Source organism: Terrapene carolina, unplaced genomic scaffold, assembly GCF_002925995.2.
Source record: "Terrapene carolina triunguis isolate 2854851 unplaced genomic scaffold, T_m_triunguis-2.0 Scaffold17, whole genome shotgun sequence".
NCBI classification, from domain to species: domain Eukaryota; kingdom Metazoa; phylum Chordata; order Testudines; family Emydidae; genus Terrapene; species Terrapene triunguis.
Window position 1 is genome coordinate 4,550,727 of NW_020664368.1, and position 27,290 is coordinate 4,578,016.

The following is a 27,290-nucleotide window of genomic DNA, read 5'->3' on the forward strand; positions in this document are numbered from 1 at the left end:
ATCCTTCATCCTTTGAGTCATCTTGTTTTTGATAGTTTATTATTTCTTTCATATCAAGAATATTCACCTCCCAAAATGACATATGGGAAAAAGTCCCTTAATAAATTACTGATGTTCAAGTACAATCTGGATTTTATTAATTTTTCAATACTGAAACATTACATTTGATAGAAAAGGAAACATTGTCCTTTGACTATGATTATAAATTGCAGGGCTTTGGAGCTGTGCTCCGGCTCCGCTCCAGTTCCAGGCAAAAACCTGCAGCTCCACTGCTCCGGAGCTGCTCCGTGCTCCAGCTCCGGACTCCACTCCAAAGCCAGATTGTCCCATTTACTTGTACTGTATGTTACTAAAAGGGCAAAACATTGGGCTAATTTTTTTCCTGTGGTGTACAACTGTGCTAGGAGAGAGAGAAGGGTAAAATGAGCCTTCTCTTTGCACCTTAGCAGGATTCCTACTTTGTGGTAAAGACAGTTCTAGGAAACTAAGTGTTAGGAAGGAGAATGCGCTTTATTTCTTTTTAAGGAGCAGTAAGAAGTACCTTGCAGTTGATCCACCATTTTTAGTCTGAACTTCAGCCCTGTGTTGGTGGAATGACTCTAATTAAACATGCAATTGCCCAAGCTCTACGCTTCCCCATTTTTCCCATCCCTGTCACTGCCAGCATTAAGGGTAGGTATTTACCCATTAACTGTTTGAATGAGTGCTAGTGAAATGAAACAAAACTTTGGTACCTCAGCTTTTCATGTCTAATATACTAGGTGTAAATCATTCCAGCAACTGTATATACATCAGCCTTGGCACTGTTCTTTCAAGATATTATTTAACACACTGATGTTGTATTTTAAGTTAAGAGAAGCATGTAATCATGTTATTTCCAATGGTTTAGCAAATGTGCTGCACCTGGCATGTCTTGGAAGTTCCATAGGGTGCTGAATAAAGGCTTAAGGAAAATTTTACTTAATCATTTGTCGCCGCATACAATAAAGAGAGGTTCATGCACTTACATTCTGGAGATATATACCAATGAAATCCTGTAAGGAATGTGCCTCTGCTTTAATTCCTTTACTTTACTTTGCTTTAAAGAAGAGGGGAAATGTAATTCTGGGAAACTTTGAAATGGGTAACTTATTTTAAAAAAAAAAGTGTATAGCTTAGATTCCTTCATACTGCTGGAGGCTAAGCTTGGGAGTAAAAAGCTGAACAGACTAATATTTCCCTTCAGTTTTCTCTTGTTTTTTCCTCTTAAGAATAATTCATTTAGAATAATATAGTTTCTTAAAAGTATGCAGAGTGTCCTTTAAAAGGACAGAGACTAGATATGAGTGCGTACATTTGTAGGGGTACATTCACTAAAGCTAACGCAGTGAGATTATATCTCTCTGTGCCTGTGAGGATTCACCTCTATTGGAACCAGCATTTCCTCCACCATCCTCCTTAGGGAACTGGCTTTTCCGTCATAAGAGGGTTCCAAAGGAGCAACTCTGGCACCAGTTGCTGAGGAAAGGCCGTGAATCCTCTCATTCCTTCTGGACTTGTAATAAAGCTAACTGAACAAGACTACAAACACAAACTGCTGCGTAAAAGTCTGTACACTCTCTAAACATCTTACTATGCTGAACAAAAATGTGTCATCTCTAGCTAGTATGGTGACAGGAGTACTAGAAATGCCTGTGACAGACAAGGTGGGTGAGGTCATATCTCCTATTGGACCAACTTCTGTTGGTGAGAGACGAGCTTTTGAGCTTATGCAGAAGTTGGTCCAATAAAAGATGCTACGTCACCAACCTTGTCTCTCTAATATCCTGGGACTGACATGGCTACAACAACACTATATATCAGGGATCAGTAACATTTGGCACGCGGCCCATCAGGGAAATCCGCTGGCGGGCCGGGACGCTTTGTTTACCTGCAGCGTCCGCAGGTTTGGCCGATTGCAGCTCACACTGGCCACATCCCTTGGCCCGCACCGCTTCCCGCAGCCCCCATTGGTCTGGAACGGCCAACCGCGGCCAGTGGGAGCTGCGATCGGCCAAACCTGCGAACTCTGCAGACAAACAAACCGGCCTGGCCCACTAGCGGATTTCCCTGATGCATGCCAAAGGTTGCAGATCCCTGCTATATATGATAGATAAATCCATCTACATCAAGAGTGCACCCAGGTCTACGTCAAGGGACAACGAAAAAAACCTCCACACTTATTAATTAGTGCAAAACTTGTTGATCACAGAAAGGGAATCACTCATCTACTACTTTCCATCCAAAGTTAGATGTATCTTCATCCTGGAGTGACCTTCACATATGTGGTCTGACCTTTTACCCCCTCTCTGAACAAAGATTTCCCAACTAGTTACAAAGTTCTTTTCACCTATTGTAAAATCTAACTAGATGTTCTGCTGTTGTTGGAAAGTCACTTTGTTTTAGGTAGAAATGACTGAGAAAAGGGTAAGTGACAGGAACATCTCAGGCTGAGAGAAGTGTTGGCTATATCACAAGTACAGATGAAGGTTAGATCTCATATGCAAAACTCCCATGGATAATGGTGGACCTGGTTTTGGGTGGAAAGGCAGAGCAATGGAGGAGAAATTTTTCTCTGGGAACAAAGATGCTCTCTTCATTTTTTGGTCCTTGATTTAATAAAACAGGCCTGTGAAACAGAGGAATGATATGTGGACTAGTTGAAATGTGTGTGGGGAAGGGAGAGAAAGGTGTACACAGGAATTTTGATTGTGTTAAAATGACCAATGATTCACCTGATTTCATAGGTGCTCACTTGGTCATAATTACCAATATTGTCTCTTTGTGCTTAAACTGTGCACATTAATAAATATTCTAACAATTAGAGGGGTCCAAACAATATATTTATTCAGCTAAAAAGTGTCCTAAAGAGTTCATTTTATCCATCTTTTAAAAAGGCCGCCAATAGGATGGTTTTATTGCTCTCATGTGGATAATTATGACCTATTCAGAGTTTAGGCTGTCTGTTGTACCTTTTGCTTTATGACCCATTAAATGTTATGGAGCACAAAATCTAGTTGGTTATTCAGTAAAGAGTCCCTACCCTCCATCACAATTTCGCTCTGCAACAGAAATAGCAGTGAACATGATGCTTACATAGAGTGCTTCAGAGTCTGTCAGGAAACAGCCATTTATTTATTTAACAGAATACATATTAGGTGTCATCCCAATGAATAAATCACTGTACGCATGAGTTTTTAAATATCCTTATTGTTTGCCTGAAAATTGGGAAGTGAAGAAACAGTTCCTGCCCATCAATTTGTGTGTGTGTGTGCGCGCGCGCGCATGCCTAAATAAAAATCTGATAAAATGAAGTTAGGGTTGAGAATACATATCAGTAATTTAGGACAAAGTATCTTATATTTAGGGTTGATGTTATCCAAAACAAGCACTATAAATTCAGAGTAAAGATTAAACCTAACCTGTTTGGATTCCTTTTAAGACATGGAAATACACAGTTAAAGACCCAAACAACTTTAACTCTGCCTTCTAGTGACACCTTTTAATAACCATATGATTATAAGAAGACATTTTCGTGATTATGGTTCCAAATTAAACAAAACTTATTTTTAAAGACTTTTTTCCTTCTTTTCATCATTGTGTCATTATAGAGCAGCGTTAAGATTGTTTGAGTGTCTAGTGGTTGTTAAGATAATTAGGAACAACAAGAAAGATCTGAAAGGATCTATATTTAAAAGTAATTTAACTCATAAGCGAATTAACAAATGTACTTTCTAACAAATGTAAAATTCATTCTTACTCAAAGGGTAAGTGCTGTAATTTTGGGGGAGACACTCTTATTTTTCATAAATGGTAAAGTAGTAGAATCCCTGAATAAAGTGCAAAACTCAGCTTACCTTAGCTACAGAGCTACAACTGGTGTCTCCGTAATTTATACATGTTTTTAAAAAAAAAACACATTTCACAGTGGGTTACTGAAGATACATCCTTCATCTTCAATTGCTATAATTGCTCATAGAGATAATGCACTGTTTAATACGGTCAGCTCTGTAGGTCATAATAAACCTTTTTTCAGCTTCTTTCTATCACCATGAGGGTATAAAAATCACAAAACTGGACCTTGCATTTAATTGATGCCACTGATTTCCAATTTATTGCTGTAGTTACTGTTTATTAATTTTATTCATTAGATTTTATAATTTCACGGCAGTAAGTAAAACAGTCATATTTAATAATATGTAAGCAGTGACACATTTACACAAGTACTGTTGTGAATGTAATTCTGGACCTACTTCCAAACATATTTAGCTAGCTGAGACTCAATTAACACATGACAGAGAACCCCTTTCATAGATTGCCTGGCCAGCGTAGGTCTCCAAATTGCACATTACAGTATAGCATAAATTAAATAGCTGATTGGCACAAATGTAATACAAAAGACCTAATTTCATTGTGGTGTTCTGTAAGTCATATATCTGAGCTCTCTGAGCCTATATGTCTACTTCACATTTGTATATATGAAGAGTGATGTGGTTTTTCTTCTTTGTTAGTTTCACTCCTAGTATTGGGAGTATCTACTGTAATCAGTAAGAAGAAACACAAATATATATCAGTCCTGTAATACAGTGAGATGTTTAAAAAGCCAGAACTGTGTGATTGAGTCGGTTGGGGTCTTATCCTGTGAGTTGTGTCAAGCCTTTAACTCCCTTAGAATTTGAGGGCCCTGGACAGCTTGTCCAGATCAACCTATTAACTTCATTGGAAATTGTGTCTTCATAGGGACTCAGGATCAGGCTTATATGCAGCATAGTAGAGGATGACAATTCTGCTCTTTCTGGATAGGAAACCCTGAAGAAGTACCTAGCCCAGGGGTCAGCAATCTCTGGCACGCGGCTCGCCAGGGTAAACACCCTGGCAGGTCGGGCCAGTTTGTTTACCTGCCGCTTCAGCAGGTTCGGCCGATCGCGGCTCCCACTGGCCACAGTTCACTGTCCCAGGCCAATGGGGGCGGCAGGAAGCCACGGCCAGCACATCCCTTGCCCGCACCACTTCCCGCAGCCCCCATTGGCCTGGGATGGCGAAAAGGGGCCAGTGGGAGCCGCGATTGGCCGAACCTGCCGATGCGGCAGGTAAACAAACTGGCCCGGCCCGCCAGAGTGCTTACCCTGGCAAGCCACGTGCCAGAGGTTGCCCACCCCTGACCTAGCCAAAGAGAGGCAGATAAAATGGAAAAATAAATCCATTTCTAGAGCATGAATCATTAACATGTAAAAAAAAAAAAAAAAAAAAACCTAGACACACACAAAAGAAAGACATGCCATGGTCACTGCAGAGCTTGTGGTTGTGGTGGAAACCAGTCCTCACAGAAGGAAATCTTAAAAGAAAAATTTCAAAATATTTTCCAGCTATTCTGCTGTCACCCTTACCTCATAGCTACAGCTCAAAAGACTTCTTGACTGAATTCATCTGTTGTTTCACTTAACTGTGATATGCACAGCATACTATGCAAAATCTTAACAGTAATGAATAAAGCTTTTCACTTTCCTACAGTTATAAGCACATAATGAAATGGCACAAGTTTCACTTCAAGAAAAATTGAAATTTCACTATAGTTAAAACCTGACTAAAACAATCAAATTATTTAACTAGTTTGATAAAGGCATGCAATGAATTCAAAAGGAATCTAATCAGAAGCACTTGAACTGGCAAATTATCCATGTATTTCTAACGTGCCTAACTAGATCCTTCCCTTCTTGCATCTTTCAATTTTCCTGACTCCAAATACATCTCCTGAGCCCCCAGTTGACTGCCTAACTTTTAATAGTCCATTACCTCAAGATGACTCCCACCTTTTGGCTGAATTTTGTTGAGGGGTGCTCTTAGCTCCCGCACACACACACACTTGCGTTTCACCTAACTCTCCTTAGAACTCTCACACAGTGGAGGATCCAGTTAACCAAAGGACCCACACATTTTCTCTCTCCCATCATAAAAAATCCAGCTTTGATCCATCTCCCTTCTCTGCTTCAAACTCATTGAGCGTGCAGTCTACCACCTTTGTCTTACATACACTTTTACTTTCATTCAAGATCCCCTCCAATCTAGCTTCCACTCCTACAGTCAATTGAAATGACTCTCACCAGTCTCTGAGGACCTCTATCTGCCATATTTCAGGACTTCTTCCTCCTCCTCCTTGAAATATCAGTTGCGTTTGGTGTCATAGACTATTCTCAAAATTTTGACTTCCCTGACTCTGTTCTCTCCTGGTTCTCCTCCTTACCTCTAAGATTGCTTCTTCAGAGTTTCATTGGCAGGGGGATCCTCTTCCTCTCTCCCACTTACTGTGGAAGTCTCTCAAAGCTTTGTCATTGCTCACTTCCCCTTTCTTCCCCTCTGGATGGTGTCATTCACAATCATGGCTTTGACTTTTATCTTTATGCTGATGACTCACAAATATACTCTGGACCCTTCTTCTTCTGCACCTCAACCAGGTAATATGTCTTCTTCCAGACAAATAAAATTCTCAACCTGTCTTTCTGACTTCCCTTTATGGATGTCATAGAATCATAGACTTTAAGGTCAGAAGGAACCATTATTATCATCTACTCTGACCTCCTGCACAACGCAAGCTACAGAATCTCACACACCCACTCCTGTATCAAACCTGTGTCTGAGCCATTGAAGTCCTCAAATCATGGTTTAAAGACTTCAAGGTGCAAAGAATCTTCCAGCAAGTGACCCGTTGCAGAGGAAGGCAAACAAAACCCAGGGCCTCTGCCAATCTGCCCTAGATGAAAATTCCTTCCCGACCCCAAATATGGCAATCAGCTAAACCCTGAGCATGTGGGCAAGACTCACCAGCCAGACACCCAGGAAAGAATTCTCTGTAGTAACTCAGATCCCACCCCCATCTAACATCCCATCACAAGCCATTGGGCATATTTACCGCTAATAGTCAAAGACCAATCTCATTATACCATCCCCTCCATAAACGTATCAAGCTTAGTCTTGAAGCCAGATATGTCCAGCCATTAGTTGACCCTTAACATGACCAAAACTGAGCTCTTCATCTTCCCTGTAATGAGGCATTCGCTTGCCCTCGCAACAAATCAGCCAGAGACCTCTTCTGAGTACAATCACCAGTGCCTTTTTATTTTCAGTGTCAGCTCCCACCACCTTCTATTTACAGTGTGCTCCAAACCAGCCACCTGGGGGACAGCTTGCTTCTCCAGCCAGCAGGGATGCACGGCCTTTGGCTCCTCCCTTCCCTTTCTCTTCCTCCCTTACTTCCTTCCTGACAGCTTTATATAGCCCCCTGACTAATAAGGTCCCAGGTGCTTCTCTTCCAGCAATTAGGCATGGCATACTCAGCCAGCCGCAATTAATACTTCTTAATTGGAGCTGGGCTAACGGGGGCCTGGCTCAGGACCTCCTGGCCAGCACCCTGTTACATTCTCCCATAGCCTTCTCCTTCCTCCTTGTGTCTGTCATACCTTAATATTCCAAGTTGCTCAAGTCCATAGTCGTGTTTTCATCTTTGATTCAGTCCTTCCTTTTGATCCACGTGTCCAGGCCACTGTAACAGTTTGGTGACCTGAAATACACATCTCTGTTGTTATATACCATACTAGCACTTTGAGTATTCCAAATATTCAAACAAACACATCTGCTAATTAAATAAAGAGAACTTAGTAAGGGCAAGTTGCTAAACTAAGACTAATTCTCGACCTCTCGCTCGCTCTTTCTTTCTCTCACTTATTTTTTTGTTTTGTTTGTTTTAATTTTTTAACAAAAAAATAAGATAATATTGAACATTTTGCTGTGGTTAAGAGCAATAAGACAGATTGCTAATCAAAATAAGAGCAATAGTGGTGCTAAATTATTAGGAAAAGCTAATGTATTAATTAAATTACCACCGAGTGTAAGGATAGGTCTGCACTTGAAAAGTGGGTAGATGCAGCTTATGCTGACAAAAAAGGGCTTTATAATTTTATGTTAATTTTAAAATTGCAAACACTAACTAGTACACAATTCTGTCTCAAACTATAACTTTCCAATAGTAATATGTCAAAAATGGCTGTCTTTCAAAACAATCACCACTTTGTGAACTTTGCTCAATGGAAAAATAAAGTACCAGCTGAATGTCACTAAATACAGCAAAATAAGCTCCATAAAGCTTCCCTTTGTAGGATTTTTGTTTATTTTTCAATAGAGAAAGGGTCCATGAAAGCCAAAGTGCAGTGAATTTCCCATGTTTTTAATTTCTTTTTAAAGTATAAATATTTTCATTACATCTTGTAAGGCCTACATTCATTTTTTTTTTAAATAAACTCAGCAATTTTGGTGTACCCAGTGACTTTGGTATGTTTAAAATGCTAGTCAAGCAGTTACATTAAAAGGTACTGTTTACTTTATCCCTAAAGGCACCCACTTAAAAAAAAATTATACAGCCCATTGAAATAAGGACAAAACACTGTGGTGTGCTTTTGAAAGTCTGTTTTTAGTATGCAAATGTTAAATTAATGATATTTATCAGATTAGATCTTTATTTACCTTTATTTCACATTGATGACATGTTTCACAGAGGGTGTATTGTACCTTTATGAATCAATACAAATAATGTAAGGATGAAAAAAAATATTCTTTGAACGGTTGCCAATACACTGTTTTTATAACATGTTTTCAGATCATAGGAATGTGTAGAATTCCTCTCAGTGTTGTGTTGAGCCTGCAGCACACAGTGAATTGAGGGATTAAATTATTCTGCAGCTCTGAAGGAAACCCTGCTAATGCCAGAGAACTTGTTCCTTAATGGACTGTAAAATTGTGTACTCTCAGAATGCATCAATTTTACAGTAAAATAAATGGAAAGTATGTATATGGGTGGGAGGAGTTCATTCATAGAAGCTTGATCAATGTTATTACTGACAGTTCTGTGTCATTATATTTCAAGTAACAGTAAATAGCATTAATTTATACAGAATTATTACTATAAAGAAAATGTATACATTAGGAATTGAGTCACTAGATGACAGCGGTAATGGAGAGTCATTCTTTTACCTAAATGTTACTAATTTGACGCTGTCATTACTATCAGACAGCTGTTCGGTGTTTTGTATGTCCATTGAGCTGGTGGACAAAGTCCAGCCCCCCGTTGACAGGTGTGCATATCAGAAAACCACCATTACAAACATCACCTTTGTTGGCAGTCTTGGCAGGGAGGCCTAGGATTAAAGGAGCGTGTAACTTGAACTAATCTTTTATTTAAAAACAGGGTTCAAGCATGTTGGTAGAGAGATGCAAGAAATTTGCCTATTTGTGAGTGAAGAGAGGAGGTCAGCCTTCAGGTCTTTGAAGCTGGCATCTTGAAACAGGTCACTGAGTTGTAGTTTTAACATATTACCTGGTTGAGGTGACCCTTCAGCTTCACCTCAGCCAACCAACACATGTTAAAACTATTTCTTACCCTGTCTGTGTTCGGATTTTAAAAGTGTTAGTTATCACATTTTAAATAAACACCTTTTTTCCTAGTGTGTACAAGTCCCAAGAGTGCTCTGTGGTTTGGTTGGTTTGCAGTATTCTAAGAGCCTGTGCAGCTCTGACCTTTCTCCTCCTGGCTATTTTTTTTTACATGTTTTGTATTTATTGGCCTATGAAATAATACATCTCTTGAGTTCACTAATGGCCTATGGCTCCTAGGTAGGACACAATGTATTATCATCATGCCATCAGGATGGTCATAGAATTCATGCTGGGTATAATAATAAGAGATATTTTCAACTTACTTTCTTTTTATTTTCACAGATAACCATTGAGAGAGACAGTGGTTTGGAAGTGAGCTCCCCTAAGCATGGAAAGACAGATCCAGACAACATGCCCCATGTGGGCGGAAACACCTGGGCTGGTGGAACAGGTTGGCATTCAATGTCTTCTCATGATTTGCATGAGTCTTTGAAGGATGTTTCAGATAACTTTGGTGACGGTTCTAAATTTCAAGTGTCTTTTATCATTAAATTATTTTCCTGCTGGCAGTTTTTAATCCACGCTGAATGCATTTTGTGGAAGCCAAAAAGTTCATCAGAGTCATATAAACATAGATACCCAGGACCAGGCAAGTAGATATTAGAAATCTTTATTTCTTACACTTGGTTAAGGTTGTTAATATCTGATTCCATCCATAGAAAGAGTTCAGTGTCTCCTAATTCTAAATTCTGAATGATATGACAGCAGTCACACTATACACAGTAGTGAAAACCATAGGCATACTATCAACAAATTCTGGAGTTACATTGTTAGTTTACAGTAACCAGAGTTAATAGTTTTAAGGGCTAATAGCTTTGAGAACTTAAAGTAGGAGTTAAGTGGAGTGTAAGCTCTCTGCACAGGGGTGAATTTCACCTTTGAAGAATAAAGGGCCTTATTTTGATCGCAAAACAGTATAAAACTGGAGTCAGAATTCTGCTTTACCATGGTATTACTTCACTTTTGAAAGTAGACAGTTATTTGCAGATGCAAATAAAGTATTTTCTATGGGACTCATGGAAACTTTTTTAAAAAATTTACATGCATTGGGGTGATAGTGGAGGTTTTAAAAGAGGAGGATTTATGTGATAGTTATGACACATTCTTGATTTTCATATCATCTGTTCTAGGTGGGAGAGACACAGCAGGGCTGGGCGGCAAAGGTGGGCCCTATAGACTGGATGCTGGCCATAAAGTTTACCAGATATCTCAGGCTGAGAAAGATGCTGTTCCTGAGGAGGTGAAGAGAGCTGCAAGGGAGATGGGTGAAAAGGCCTTTAAACAGAGGTTAGTATTCAAATTTTATTTCGGCCTCCATTCTGCCCCACCCCCACCTTGCCAAGAATAGCTGAATGGAAGCATTATAACAAAGATGGCTGAAATTGTTTAGATGAAATTACAATAATCACAGAAGAGCTCTATGTAAGCTCGAAAGCTTGTTTCTCTCACCAATAGAAGTTGGTCCAATAACAGATATTACTTCACCCACCTTGACTCTCTAACATCCTGGGATCAACACGGCTACAACAACACTGCATACAGTAATCACAGGTGCTTAACAGTACACCTCCATATTGTTTAACAGTTTAAGACAGGAAGTGAAGAAAACTATATCTAATTGAAACCACACTGTTAAAATGATAGGGTGATTTGTGTGGGCAGTTTGTAATTACCTGAGTGAGAATTTGGCCAGGTCATTGATGTAAATTCTCCTACTCTTATGAAAAAATGTCATAATCATATACAAATTCCCATTTAAATTATGAAGAATTCAGATTATATACAGATGGTAAAAATACACCATTGTAAGCCTCAGTATCGAACAAACATTCCCTTTAAACTGCTTTGAAAATGATCCTTTAAAAGCAAAATGGCTTATTTTTAAAGGATCTAGGGCCAAGTCTTTGGCGCATATAAATTGTCATAACTCAGATAACATTCTTAAGAGGACCAGAGTTCTTGCCAGCATTAGCATGATGTGTAGTGTCTTTTAGATGCATACTGTGCCAGGTTCTAAGACCATGCATAGAAATTCATCACTTTTCTGCTGACTCACCACTGGTGTCAAACTGTGGTACCTTGCATAAAGATGCAGAGTTCTTCTGCTGACTTATATTGGCAGCCAGACCAAGTGGGTTCTATTATTTCCTGCCCAGGCTATAAGACAGTTTGAGAGTGTCACTGAGACAGAGGGAACTACTAGATGGAGAGTAAAATCCTAGAAACAACCCAGTTCTGGAGAAGCTCTATCAGGAACTGACATTTGCTGTTATTTAAGCAGGGTGGGAATGCCACTTGCTTATGCAGATATATAAAAAAATGTATTATTGTTTTTCTTGGGGGTATTAAATGTAGATTGTACACTGCACTGTTGAATCACTAGATTTTTGTTTAATTAACCATTTAGCTCTTTAACACTCAGCTCAAAACTTTATTTTCAGCAGTATTTTATTATCAAATTGCCTGTAGTGTTCTATGATCATCAAAGGGGTTAACAATTAATTCAAAGCAGTTAACACAAAGAAAATATAAACACTGTATGAGAGCTGCACAGAAAATGATCATGGAAAACAAAAGGAATTGGAGAGAGTCCAACGGAGGGCAACAAAAATGATTAGGGGTCTGGGGCACATGACTTACGAGGAGAGGCTGAGGGAACTGGGCTTATTTAGTCTGCAGAAGAGAAGAGTGAGGAGGGATTTTATAGCAGCCTTCAACTACCTGAAGGGGGGTTCCAAAGAGGACGGAGCTCGGCTGTTCTCAGTGGTGGCAGATGACAGAACAAGGAGCAATGGTCTCAAGTTGCAGTGGGGGAGGTCTAGGTTGGAAATTACGAAAAACTATTTCACTAGGAGGGTGGTGAAGCACTGGAATGGGTTACCTAGGGAGGTGGTGGAATCTCCATCCTTAGAGGTTTTTAAAGCCCGCTTGACAAAGCCCTGTCTGGGATGATTTAGTTGGGATTGGTCCTGCTTTGAGCACGAGGTTGAACTAGATGACTACCTGAGGTCTCTTCCAAACCTAATCTTCTATGATTCTATGAAACAAAATGGCTTTTTAGAAAAACTTAGTTCAACTGGCAATATATACACCCACCCCAGCTTTATTTCCTTTTTCTACAACATTTTACTCATTTATTTATAGAACCTGATGTTGGTAAATATTTTCACCTCACTATATATCTCTGTTCTTCAAAATGACTCAACTATTGCGGTTAGCTACGAAATATTTTGACATTTTGTAGCTTTTTGTATTATACATACAGATGCATACACACACCCCTCTCCCTCCCTCCAACATGCTTTAATGTTTTTTCCCTTCCCCCGGTCACCCCTTTTCAGAATGTTATCCTTCTTACTGGGGAAGGCTAGTGCCTACTGATAGATGACATGGGAATGTTGCAGCTGCCTGCTATAGAACCTGAACATCTGCACCACGACATCTCCTCAACAACTCATGCATTATTAAAGTCCCAGGACTTATACCAGTGGTGGGCAACCTGTGGCCCACAGGCTGCACGTGGCCCGTCAGGGTAATCCGCTGGTGGGCTGAGAAACAGCGTTTACATTGACCGTCCACAGGTACGGCTGCCTGCAGCTTCCAGTGGCCGCGGTTCACCGTTCCTGGCCAATGGGAACTGCAGGAAGTGGCGGCCAGCACATCCCTGCGCCCCGCACCAATTCCTGCAGCTCCCATTGGCCGGGAACGGCAAATCGTGGCTGCGGGGGGCCGTGCCTGTGGATGATCAATGTAAACAAACTGTCTCACGGCCCACTAGTGGATTACCCTGACAGGCTGCAGGTTGCCCACCACTGACTTATACACACAGTACTGTATGTGGCCCACTCTGGGAGCTTGAAGCCACATTGACACAGTATAACACTGGAGCTGTCCTCCTTGGACTCTCCTCTCCCCTCTGAGATAGCTGGGCCTCTGTCCCTTCTGACTGATGCTGACGAGTTGGACTGCTTACTTGGAATTTTGTCTGGAACTGGACCATGGTTCTTGGCCTAATTATCCTTCTCGAGCAGTTCCATCAGCTGTGCCTTGGTTAGCTTTTCCAACACTTAACCTTTTCTCACCAAACCGGCTGTATAATCTTCCTTATGGAGCTGATTAAACACCATTTTCCGTACTGTTTCTTTGACTAACCCTGTTTTAGCTGTTGCAGTCACTTGTTGTGAAATACTACTGTTGTATCCAGTACCTGACAGTCTGTCACCAGCTATCATGGATCTACAGGGGGTTTGATGCCCCAGCCTTTAGACAGTCCCTTTGGGTGTACTCCTATTATTGCCAGACATTCAGTTTAGCTTTTACAAGGATGATGCAGTCTCATGACTCCAAGACTGGGCCCTTTGGGTCACAACACCCTTGTTTGTCATAGTGCACTCTCTAGTAAGTCCAAATGAATTCAGACTCCTGTTAGAGACTTTACCCCTGCAGGGAGCAATGCATGGCAGCCTTTTCAAAATAAACCAGCATTTATTAGTCAACTGAAATCAACCCTTTGAAAGTCCTTAAGTCTGCATGGAAAAAGCCAAGTTTAAGTCAGAGTCTGCATTGACGGAATTGCTCCAACTTTCCATGGTTTGCTGGAGTCCATTGTCTCTATCTGTGTGCAGCTTAAGCCCCCGTTTGTTCACACCTGATCCCTTTGGGTACGTCTACACTGGAATGTAAGTCTGGGCTCAGACTCCAGCCCAAGCAGGATAGATGGTGATTCCTCCTTGTTGCTGGCTCCAGTTGCCAGGGGCATGCAGACCCAAAACATGGCCCCACAGGATGTATTAGAGGCTGCAACAACTTCCTGTAAACTATCATCGGAAGGGCAGTCAAGTTTTCCCACAGTGCACCACAAACAAAGGGCTAGAGTGGCTACAGCTGGGGAGGGCGCTAGGAAGCCTGGGATAGGCTGGTTTGACTCGGGCCTGCGAAGTACAGTGTAGATCAGTGGTTCACAAACTTTTGTACTGGTGACCTTTCACATAGCAAGCCTCTGAGTGTGACCCCCCCCCATAAATTAAAAACACTTTTTAATATATTTAACACCATTATAAATGCTGGAGGCAAAGCAGGGTTGGGGTGGAGGTTGACAGCTCGCGACCCCCCATGTAATAACCTCACAACCCTGAGGCATCCTGATCCCCAGTTTAAGAACCCCTGCTGTATACGGACTAGCCCCTAGAAGGGGGCCAGAGCAACACTGTATAAACGTGGGTTACACACTGAAGAGTATCAGTGTGTAACACTGAAGAGAAGTATGATTTCTATCATGAGGAGAAACAGCATAGGAAGGTCTCCCTCAGTCTGACACCTCTCCTTCAGAAGAAGGAAATCAAATGGAAAGTGCTTTCACAGATTATTTTATTCCCACTGGAGCATACATCTGATTGAGAAACTTCACTTAGCCTCTTTCTCCTTTCAACAGGAATCTGAAAATGGGGAGAGAAGTCCTGTCTGGCCTGGTTCTTGCTTCCCTCCCTCATCTTGAAGTAAGAGAGAATGAACACCAGTTTGTGCATATCTCTCTATGCTATAAACCCAGGCACATTCGAGCAGGCCGGGGGGAGGGGAGGGAGAGGTTAACAGGGTTCCCAAAGGGGAGGAATTGAGATCTCCAAAGCGGGCGGCTCTCATACTTCTGTCAATGCTCCATGGCTTTGACAGAGACACCTCTGAGCTGAAGAGCTGTGCCTGGTCCAGCAGAACAAATACCATAGAATCATAGAATATCAGGGTTGGAAGGGACCTCAGGCGGTCATCTAGTCCAACCCCCTGCTCAAAGCAGGACCTAATCCCCATACTTGACAGGCTTCCTAACCTAGAAATACTGGATGTGCTGGAATTATTAGGTAAGGACAGACCCTACAACCCACTGCCTAGTTAGCTCACTCAACTGTCCCATCTCTTTAGTTGATGGAGAACTAGAGTCCCCCACCCCATCTCCCTGGTGCACCAGGATGAGATGAGTTGTGGGGGAAAACAAGTCCCCATTCTCTACCGGTACCCAATCATCCCTTTTCCAGCATGGCTTCCTCTGCCTCATCAGAGTCCCGGGGATGCCAGGGTCCAAGACACATACCAAGGTGTTCTTGTTCTCCAAGCCTCCCTTCTCCACACTATTCCCTCTGATCATTCTCTCCCCTGATCTCCACCTCAAACATCTCCAGCTACTTCCATATTCCTGTACACCTCAGGGGAAGTCAGGGTGGGTTCTTGACTCTGCAATATAGAACCATAGAATCGTAGGACTGGAAGAGACCTTGAGAGATCATCTAGTCCAGACCCCTGAACTCATGGCAGGACTGAGTTTTATCTAGACCATCCCAGGTTTGTCTAACCTGCTCTTAAACGTCTCCAATGATGGAGATTCCACAACCTCCCTGGGCAATTTATTCCAATGCTTAACCACACTGACAGTTAGGAACTTTTTCCTAATGCCGAACCTAAACCGCCCTTGTTGCTTATCCTATTAATTGTCCTATTAAAACCCTAGGAAATTCTCATTAACAAAAACTTCATTAAGTTTCCCATCCCCCCAAAATAAACCCTAAATAGCAAGGAAATGCCAAGTTAGGGGACATCTCTTAACACTCATGCAGCATATTTCCACTGACAGTAAAAAATTCTGCACTTCCCAACAACTCTCTTCTGCTTCCAACAAATAAAGAAACACTACATATTAATCTTCCTCACAGGATAATGTTAAAACCCCATACTTCCCCCACAAATACATAACACACCACACACTTGAATGAGGCACAGGTCCCATGGAAAAAACAGCATAAGATCACGTAACTAAAAATTGTATCATAATGCACAGGCATGTGCAAAGGCCAAGTTAATGTTGCACAGGCACCTTTATTCTGGAATTTCTTAAATTTTGATAGGCTGACTTTATAACTTAATAACATTCTTCAACTTAGTTTTGTGTGCATAATTCCTAGGTTTTTAAAAAAGAAAACTAAAAAAAATCCATCATGTGGTACCATATTGACACCACCTGGGTCACTAGCAGTGTTGAACCTTATGATCCACCAACACAGACCACTACCCACTTGAGTTAATGGAATAACTCACAGCAGTAGTTTGTTGTCATCTTCTAAATTGACCAGCACTAGAAGGGGATGAAGAGATGCTTTGCCAGTGGGTTTCACAGATATTTGGTGACAGCAAAGGAATGGTGAGACTAAGGAATCATGGGTTCCATTTCAGGATCTGGAGAGGAGTGCATTCTAATGGTCACAGACCTTTCTGCCCATTTTCCCTCCTCCTCCCTCCCAGTTCTACTCTCCTTGCCCAGCCAATCCCAGTTCTCACTCTGCAATCTGGCTCCTCATCAGATCTGTCCTCCTTCCCCTTCACCTCCTTCCATTTGCCTCACTAGTTCCCAGTCCCAGATTCCTTGCCCACCCAGTTCCATTCGCCCCCCAGCTCTCAGTCCCAGTCTCCTTGCTGAGCCAGCCCCCGCTGCCTTCCTCATCATCCTCCAGTCCCAGTCTCCCACCCCACAAGATCCTTGTCACAAGCTACTCCCCCTCAAGTCTGGCTCTTATCCCCTCTGCATTTGAGTCAGGCAGCTTCTTTCTCCAAGCTGCCTGGGTGTCAGCAGGAGGAACACAGGAGAGAGATGCTCCCACCTTCTAGTGCCCAGAACCAGCCCATACTGGGGTAGTAGCACTGCGTGTTATTGAGGCAGCCCAACCCTTTCCATGATAAGCAACAGAAAGCAGGGTCTTATAACTTTACCAAACTTCAACCATTTGGGCTGAAATTCTCCATGTTGGGTATCTTCCCCTGGATGAATTTTTGTGGAAAATTTCAGCCAAAACGGTTCAGTTTCGGAGACCAAATGTAGGGAAAAATACATTTTGCAATGTTAAAAAAAAATTCGGATGACCTTTTCTTTGGAAAGCTCTAGCTTTCAGACTGCACTTGTGCCATTGTCGCAGAGCAACTGAGCCTGCCCCATCCCAGGGCTAGGGGTGCGAAGCCGGACTTTCCCATAATTGCAGCTGCCAGCTGCTCTGGGCTGTGGTGGGGTTGGCACTTGAACTGAGGTGGGGAGCCTGTTTCTCCTGTGCTCACAGTGACCCCTCCTGCTGGCATCCAGGCGATGTGGAGCAAGAAGCCACCTGGACAACCACCAGGGAGAAGTAGAGCAGTGGTTCTCAAAATTTTGTACTGGTGACCCCTTTCACATAGCAAGCCTCTGAGTGCGACCCCCCATATAAATTAAAAATACTTTTTAATATATTTAAAACCATTATAAATGCTGTAGGCAAAGCAGGGTTTGGGGTGGAGGCTGACAGCTTGCAACCCCCCCCATGTAATAACCTTGTGACCCCCTGAGGGGTCCCGACCCCCAGTCGGAGAACCCCTGGTGTAGATGCATGAGCACAGGTGGGAGACCCGGATCCAGAAATTCTAAATCAGCGTGGACTCTCAGCCTGGACTTGCAAACACACAGCCTGCATGCTTCAGCCCCACACACCCTGGGCTTACGTTGCAGTGTAGACATACGCTTTGTTTCTAGACACAGCTAAGCTGTGTTCACAAGTTCATGTCCAATGCTTGGGTCTTCCATTGTCTCTCCATTTATGTGTATTGATTCCATTCAGTTCTTGATGGTGCATTTTGGTCCCACCCAGATAGGCCGACACCTATGATTCCAACATCTCTCTCGTTGCTCTGTCCCCGAGTAGAAATTAATCTCTTCACACTCAGTGGCTAGACATACAAAGTCAATGGGTAAACTGAATAATGCTTCATAAAAATATTACAAAAATTCCCCCACTCTCCACATCTATTCCCCCTTTAAGAACAAACTGAGTGGGATTACTCCCAGTGATCTAGGGACATTCAAGCCCTTCCTTGGGAGAACACATCAGCAATAATATTTGCATTTCCCTTAATATGAATTACTTCCATAATCATAATTATGGAGTGTTAGACTCCATAACAACCTGGCATTAGAACCTTTCATATGATTGAGCCAGGCAAGCGATCCATATACAGTAAAGTGCCACTCATACAGATCTTCTTCTTCCATACATACTCTTACGAGCCCACATAGTTGCAAGACATTACTTTTCAATAGTTCCATAATTCTTTTCCCTGGGGAGCAGTTTTGTACTCAGCTGTGCAACTGGATGTCTCTCTTCCTAAGCATTAGTCTGCATCAACACAGTGTCTGAGGTATCTGTGAAGACCATAAAGCGTTTGTCAAAGTCTGGGTTTATCAACACTGGATCTTTGCTTAAGGTTTCCTTCAGTTCACAGAAAGCTGTTTGACACTGTTCCATCCAGACTACTTTGTCTGGCTTATGCTTTTATAATTCAATGATAGGAGCAGCTAGGGAGTTAAAGTGGGGTACAAATCTCCTGTAAAACCCCACCATCCCAATAAAGGAGTGGGCCTTTTTTTGTTTTTTTGTTTTTTTGAGAGCGGGTCAGCTGCAAGATTCACTGTTTATATGTAATTATCTGAAAGGACTACTTAAATATAGTGCAGCCTGTTTAGCAGTTCTGAGTGGGAGGCTAGGATTTAAAATTATCACTCCTGAAATTTCCTGGCTGAATACTACTGGCTATGGAAAACACATCAAATCACTGACATTATCAGTTGAATAAAAGTTGCCTCTGTTTATTCTGCTACTCCCCACACCAACTTCAACTTCTAGAATTCCGAGAGTTCCTCACACCTTACAAGAGATTTTTTCAGAAAGCTGGTACAACCTGTCATATTATTTCCAGATTTCATCATAACTAAAATAACACATGGTGCATTTGTATGTGTAATGTGATCATACTATTCAGCCATACCTGTAAGCATAATGTGTTTTTTGAGCTCTCAAAGATCAGACAACTTATGCAAAACCTCAGATATTGCATAGCTCTTTCGTTGAACTGTTTTTAATTCTAAACTAAGCACTGTGATTTTCTTATTAATCTTGCAGTATCCTCTGTAGGGAGAGGATAAATGATGCAACCACTGTAACTGTAGACATCAAACTAATAGACTGCAGTCTGCTGATTTTATCATTTTTCATTTAGCATCCACCTTGACATTTGAGACAATCCTTTGTAAATATTTGGAGGGACATGTGAATGTTAACAGTAGTGTAATCAAGCTACTTCTGGCAGGCAGACTTTCATAGTGGATGGTCACTGTTGTGATAATTGGGCCTATAAATTTACTCTCGTGAGCTCAACTGTAAAAAGTATGTGAAAGTTCACAAGATGTCACAATAACCTATACTAACTAATGTTGATGGGGAAAAATACAAAAAGGAGATAGAAAAGTTGAATTAGTCTAAACGAAAGGGCCTACTCGTATTGTTCAAGGACTGTTAAATTCATTGTTGGTAAAAACAGAATATCTGGAACTGGAAATTAATGAACCAGAATTGTATGTCTGATATTATGCTTAATTGATGGACAAAATAATGAGGGGATGGGCTATTCCACCCACCATTCCCTTTGTGGGTTCTTAAAGAAAGACTTTGGGTGGGTGGAATAGAGAAGAACCAGACGGAGGCTACTGGAGCGAGCTTCTCTATCATGACTGCCTCCCCCACCATGTCCTGAGACCCTAGACCCTAGCTTTGTCCTAATTCTGAGGTGTCTTGACCAAACTGAGGCAGAGAGAGGGATCCAGATAACATCACCACCCCTACCAGCTCCAGCTGAATCCTAAACCCACCTGAGGTGAAACAGGATCTATCAGACTTTAGCAGCAGCCGCAGCAACAAACAGCTCCAGCTCATGTCAACTAACTTCTTCTCTTTTCCTCAAAAGAACAGATTTACCATCTTCGGTACCATCTTAGAGACCGTCAAACGGGGATTTTTTCCTTCTAAAACTCTCTCTGGCTAAAGGAAGACGGAACAAGGATTTAACACTATTTAATGTTGGACAGTTATGTTCGCACCTTGGCCCATTTATTAATGCAATATTTTTGGCAGCCCAATGTGGGACTCTCTCAGAAGATGGCACTTCAGCAAATAAGCAATTGTTTTCAAAGTTAGTTTCAAACAAAACTTTGTTTTAATATTTTTTATGTTTAATGTAAGATTTGAATCCAGCTGAATCCCAGCTGTGTCCCAAACACCACCTGAGATGAAACGGTATTGGACTTTAAAACAGCAGTAACAACAACAGCTCTAGCTCATCTCAACTAACTTCTTCTCTTTTCCTCAGAAGGACAGTTTTTACCTTCCAATAGACTCTCAAACAGTGGGGATTTTCCTTCTAAAAACTCTCTCCTGCTGAAGGGAAAGGGAGCAAGAATTGTTGTTAAAATGAAAGCCTTACTTAATACTTTACATTTCAAAGGTTAAAAGGATTTTTAATAGTATGTTTGCCATTATACTGAGCAGGCTGAGGTCTCTGTATACCAAACTTCAGACCTTTAACACTGTTTAATGTTGGGCAGTGAATGGATTATGTTAACACTTTTGGCCCATTTATTGCATTTAAATTAATACAACAGCACATAGACTACTATAGTAAAACATGATCATTAGGAGGTACATTTTCTCTGTGTTGTGAAGGTATTAAACTCAGATTCCAGGAGTCACCAAGATAAATGCCAGTGCACAATATTGTTTGCAGTACCCGTGTTGGTCCCAGGATATGAGAGAGACAAGATAACTCTGCTATACACTAAAAACCATGGACTCAGCAGAGACTGGTTTTATGGCTCATCACAACACCACACATGCCCTCGTCTCCGCTTGCTAACCAATAACTGCCTACTTCATTTTAAGTGGTCTCTTTCAGCATATATGAGCCCCTTATGCTTTACAGTCTGTCCCAACTTGTATTTAGCTTAGACACTCTGGTTACCTTCCCCACACCTGAACAAGAGCTCTGTGAAGCTTAAAAGCTTATCCCTTCCACCAGCAGAAGTTGGTCCAATAAAAGATTTTACCTCACCTGTTTTGTCTCCGTGCACAATGTTGAGAATTTGCCTCTTCCTAGCTATGGTGCTGTAATAATCTTCTGTAACGACTGTCTCACTAAGTGTATAATTCAGTGTAGAAAAACATTAAGATCATAGTAAATAAAACAAAGTTGTAATCTTTGTTTCATTATTCATTAAGGGACTGATCCAACTCCCACTGAAGACAATGGGAGTCTTTCTATTGCTTTCACTGTGAGTTGGATTCGGCCCTAATGCATCTCACCATGTTACCATGAATTAAGTTTTACCTCGTCTAGTCTACCCGCAGTTTTTGTACCACGTTACCTATCTCTGATTAAAAACCAATATTGTTAAAGCAGTGCAGCCTCCTGGAGTGGATGCAGTTGTACTGGTGTACTTCTACTGGAAATAAGCTATACAGATATAAACACCTTTGTACCAGTATAACTGCATCCACAGTAGAGCGTTGCACTGCTTTCACTGTATTTGCTTAGAAACAGATAAAGCAGTAGAACATCTGTGTGTAGACCAGCCCTACAAGGAATGGTATAAAATATATATACCAGTATCAGCAGCTCAGAAATAATTCTCTATTTTAGACCTCCTAACAACACTGAGCTCTGTGTTCTGTCTTCTGTGTTCAGGACAATTCTTTTAAACATTTGTTCAAAACTTTCCATTTGTTCTGAGGTTTCTTTGTTTTGTAGAGAGTGTTTAAAAGGTACTAACTAGTTATAGGTCTATGGGGACAGACTTGCAGAGCACTACTTGACCTTATCTTTGTGTTAAATGTCGGTTACCCAGAATGTTTAAAATGCATTGCAAATGAGGTAAAAAATACACACCCTAACAACTCCCTTTATGTACATATAACAACACCTGAGCCAGCAAACGCTTGTGTAATTTTATCACAGTTGTTGAAATATATGACTTGCAGCCTAATCGCTAAAACAAAAGGATCTGAGACGGCTAAAGGATTAATACCCTCAATACATTTTAAATGTGATGTAGGCTGTGTGGACATCCGTTATTAACTGTCGCTTCAGAAGTCAATAAAAGCAGCTGCTGCTCCTCAGAGTCTGTCCGTTCTTGTTGGAGCTTAGCCATTATCAACAAATAAATGTACCCTGCCTGTAGAAATGGATTAGATGCTTTTTTGCATGATTCCATTCTTAATTTTTTAGCCTCTTTCTTGCTTCAGATTAAAGGAGATCCGGATGAGTGAATATGATGCATCTACTTACGAAAGGTTCTCTGGAGCTGTCCGAAGACAAGTCCAGTCTCTCCGAATCATCCTAGACAATCTGCAGGTAACACTTGATTTATTGGTAAAGGGAACTGTCAACTCACTAGATTAGGGCCAAAATATTACCAACTGTACTTCAACATTATATCACTATTTGATTAATAATATCTTTGGGAGTCGAGAGCAAATTGAGGTCCTACATGCAATTAGGGCAAACACAGAAATATGTGACCATTTCAAAAGCAGCATTAAAGTGGACCTGTATTCTGGCCAACCAGACAATCAGTATTCCCACACAGCTCACCACAGGGATGACTTGTTTAGGAGCACAATTAAACCGAGTGAGAAAAGAGACATTAGGGGATGAGGTGGATGTGTGTGACAGTGCATGGATCCCATTCCGTGTCCCTGATTCTGTCCTGGAGCCTCCCCGTGGCTCAGAAGTGTGAACAAGGCAGATTTTCATAGGGGGCCCATGGCTCCTGCCTGGTCATAGCTTTTCAGGCATCCAACTGTGTGTAGCAGAAAGCTTAAATTTATAAAGCTTAAATTTGACTCGGTTTAAAAGGAACCTCTCATTGGCACATTTAAAAATAAAAATAGATGCTCTCTTTATGTAGGATATAACCAACAAGAAAGTTTGTCCTTTATTGCCTTTGTTTGCTGTATCATCAGTTAATTAACCATAGAACTGTGCTAGCTTCCAGCAATGCTGGTACACAAACACTGTAAACAAAAACAAGTATATTAATTTCAAGATGAAAGTGAAGAAAGTGGGGAAAAAGGAAAGAATTTTTACATTTTTAATGGGAGCGGGTGGGGCTATCAGTAGAGATGAGAAAACATAGAACTAGTAAAATTATCAGGCAGACATTCCTTATTTCAGGAATATTAAGTCAGTGGTGCAATTAAAAGTGATGTCACTCTTAGGTCAAATTTTACTGTGTAATTATGGTTTTGAAAAATAAGCTCCTTAAAAATCCTCAGTCACTTTCTAACTGCAATAACTAGACATACAAATTTATAACTTTTCAAATTACGTTTGAAATAAAGGCAAATTTAAACTTACTATGATTGCATAATGTGCGCACATTGTTTATATTATTCAGACCCTAATATTTGTTTACTTGTCTCTTGCTTTACCGTGAATCCTTTGAAGACATCATTTTATTGACATCAAAATAACTGAAAATCATTATGGAAAAATTGTTTTTTCCTTAAGAGTTTTCAGGCATAGTTTTCTCTTTCTATTTTAACAGCATCGCATGCATTTGCAAAATACATTAAAAACACTTCTGGGTGTTTTTGTTTTGTTTTTACTGTATAGATAGACCAGAAACTGTATGCAATTCTATGTGGAAGGGATAGTCATTGAATATTCTAAATAATTTAGCAGTATTTTGGAGAAGAAACTAGTTCAAATTTAGCAGGAAAAGAACAATGTCAACTCGGTTTTCCCTTAAGATATTTACAACTCAGATACTTTTAATTAATGCATAATCAGAATAGCAAATATACTTCAAGGAGAAGCTGTCATCACTTGAAACACATCTCTGAAAATGACTAAGAGAATAGGATTAGTGTGAACCATGCTGCTAGTCAAAACATTTTCTTCCCACACTTCTTTTTTGAATATCCTCAAAGCTATAGCTTTGTCAGTGTAAACAATAACTAAACTAAGGATATGCTCAGTGAAGCTGAAACTTTATTGCCTTCTGCTGTTTTTCCCTTGCTGTCTACCAAGAGGAAGCAGATCACAAATACTTGAAAGAACAGTCGTCCTCAGAACTTGGTGTGTTAAAGACCCATCCATGCTCAAATGCTTGTAGTCAATGCTGTGAACAAAATGTCATCTCAGCCCATTCTACTGTTCCTTTCACGTTTGTGGCTCTCCATGCGAGACAGGGCAAACTGGCCATCACTTGTGAAATTTTGGTAGTGTGTGTATATATCGTCTGAAAGTTAAAACAGTCAGAAAAGTAAAGGAACCAAGGCGGGATGACAGACTGCAAACCTATTGACCTAAGGCAATATCAGAGGAAGATGAGACTTCCACTTTGTAATTTTTTATGAATGAGAAGAGATGCCCAAATCATTTGCTTTGCAGATTTCCTCATATTCCTCTCTGCTCATGAAGTGGAAATAGATCTTGTAGAATGAGCTCTTGAATAAGAAGGATGAGTTCTGCCCATTCTCATACAAGATTCATAATGCTGCCCCACCCCGTATGAAGATGGTGGCTTTCACGGTTTTAAAACCTTTGTCCTTGCCCATCTGGGAAATAAGACACTTGTTTTCAAGAAAGATGTTGTTCTGTCCAAGTAGAATTTAATCACTAAGCAGGTAATGGCACTTCACCACCTTATGGTGAGAAGGGTTGGGAAAAAGGAAGAAAATATTGTATCTTGATTTAAAGGATAGGAAGAAAAAACTTTGGGTAGAAGTTCTGATGTCCATAATCCCACTCTGTCAGGGGGAAAAAAGGGTATTTGTTTCACTGATTCTTCTTGCAAACGTAAAGTTACTTAGACAAGAAAAACAATGAACTAATAGCGATTGGTCCAAAGGATTGTTTCATCAGTTGTTTCACTATGAAATTCAGCATCCAGTTGGCTATGTGGGCTTGAAATGGAGGGTGACATTTTCTCACTGCCTGGAGAACCTAGAAATGGGGGTGTAAAGCTAAATCCCTTTTCCTGAGTGTAAACAGAAGACTTCTAACAAAGCCACCTGGACATGTAAGACTTTAAAGCTCAGACCTTTAATGAATCCATCAATTAAGAACCAAAGGTAGGTTTTGCTAGAACTGATTTCAAACTGAGGACCTGTTCAGAACACCTACATTTGAACACATGCCAGAGGCAGTGGGCTGGGATGTAGAATTCTTTTGTGGACTGTAGTTGGTCATCAAATAGCTGTCCAGAGTGTACAAAGTTCCAGAGATCTGTCCTCTCAGATTCCAGGCATGCAGTTTGAACTTCTCTGGGATTGGCAAAGCATGGTCCCTGCTTCAGAAGATCTCTGATGAGAGGTAATTTCAAAGGAAGACAAACTGAGAGAACCAGGGTCTGTGAGGCCAATGAGAGATCACTAAGAGGAAACTTAAGCCCTGTTGTCTAAGCACCGAATTCTTCAGTCATCAGAGGGCATGTATTCAGTGGGAGTATTACTAGCGTATAGACAGCAGGACTGAGCTGTAAAGAATGGTACATCAGTATTAAAAGTCAGAGCACAAACACCCATGGTAGCAAAAAGTGCACTGTCTTGATCATTACTATTTGCAATGTTTTGATTGTAAATTGCGTACAAGATTATTATGAATGCTGTTGTAAAAGGAACCACGCATAGACCATTAGAATCATAGACTTTAGACTTTAAACTTTAAGGTCAGAAGGGACCATCATGATTGTCCAGTCTGACCTCCTGCACAACGCAGACCACTGAATCTCACCCACCCACTCCTGTAACAAACCCCTAACCTATGTCTGAGCTACTGAAGTCCTCAAATCATGGTTTAAAGACTTCAAGGTGCAGAGAATCCTCCAGCAAGTGACCCATGCCCCCACGCTGCAGAGGAAGGTGAAAAACCCCCAGGGCCTCTGCCAATCTGCCCTGGAGGAAAATTCCTTCCCGACCCCAGATATGGCGATCAGCTAAACCCTGAGCATGTGGGCAAGACTCAGCAGCCAGACACCCAGGAAAGAATTCTCTGTAGTAACTCAGATCCCACCCAGGGCCAGCTCTACCATTTTTGCAGCCCCAAGCAAAAAAAAAAAAAATCCGCCCAGACTGTGCCACCCCAAGAATGCACGTGCTTCCTCCGCTGGTGCCTGGAGCCGGCCCTGATCCCACCCCATCTAAAATCCCATCACAGGCCATTGGGCATATTTACTGCTAATAGTCAAAGATCAATTAATTGCCCAAATTAGGCTATCCCATCATACCATCCCCTCCATAAACTTATCAAGCTTAGTCTTGAAACCAGATATGTCTTTTGCCTCCACTGCTCCCCTTGGAAGGCTGTTCCAGAACTTCATTCCTCTGATGGTTAGAAACCTTCGTCTAATTTCAAGTCTAAACTTCCTGATGGCCAGTTTATATCCATTTGTTCTTGTATCCACATTGGTACTGAGCTTAAATAATTCCTCTCTCTCCTTAGTATTTATCCCTCTGAGCAATCGTATCTCCCCTCAGCCTTCTTTTGGTTAGGCTAAACAAGCCAAGCTCTTTGAGTCTCCTTTCATAAGACAGGTTTTCCATTCCTCGTATCAACCCTAGTAGCCCTTCTCTGTACCTGTTACAGTTTGAATTCATCCTTCTTAAACATGGGAGATCAGAACTGCACACAGTATTCCAGATGAGGTCTCACTAGTCCCTTGTATAACAGTACTAACACCTCCTTATCTCTACTGGAAATACCTCGCCTGATGCATCCCAAGACCGCATTAGCTTTTTTCATGGCCATAATCACATAGGCGGCTCATAGTCATCCTGTGATCAACCAGTACTCCGAGGTCCTTCTCCTCCTCTGTTACTTCCAACTGATGCTTATAACAAAATTCTTGTTATTAATCCCTAAATGAATGACCTGGCACTTTTCACTATTAAATT

The 27,290-nt window shown here is 41.2% G+C and overlaps 1 protein-coding gene across 1 annotated transcript in view; it reads left to right on the plus strand.

The window, feature by feature from the left end:
- The window catches only part of LOC113406051 (von Willebrand factor A domain-containing protein 8-like), a 258,349-nt gene that overhangs the window by 215,136 nt on the left and 15,923 nt on the right, over positions 1 to 27,290 (plus strand). Inside the window, exons 36-38 of the mRNA XM_029910690.1 lie at positions 9,784 to 9,892; positions 10,632 to 10,788; positions 22,635 to 22,743. Of these exons, the coding sequence (XP_029766550.1) occupies positions 9,784 to 9,892; positions 10,632 to 10,788; positions 22,635 to 22,743 (375 nt within the window). The remainder of the gene's footprint in view (positions 1 to 9,783; positions 9,893 to 10,631; positions 10,789 to 22,634; positions 22,744 to 27,290) is intronic.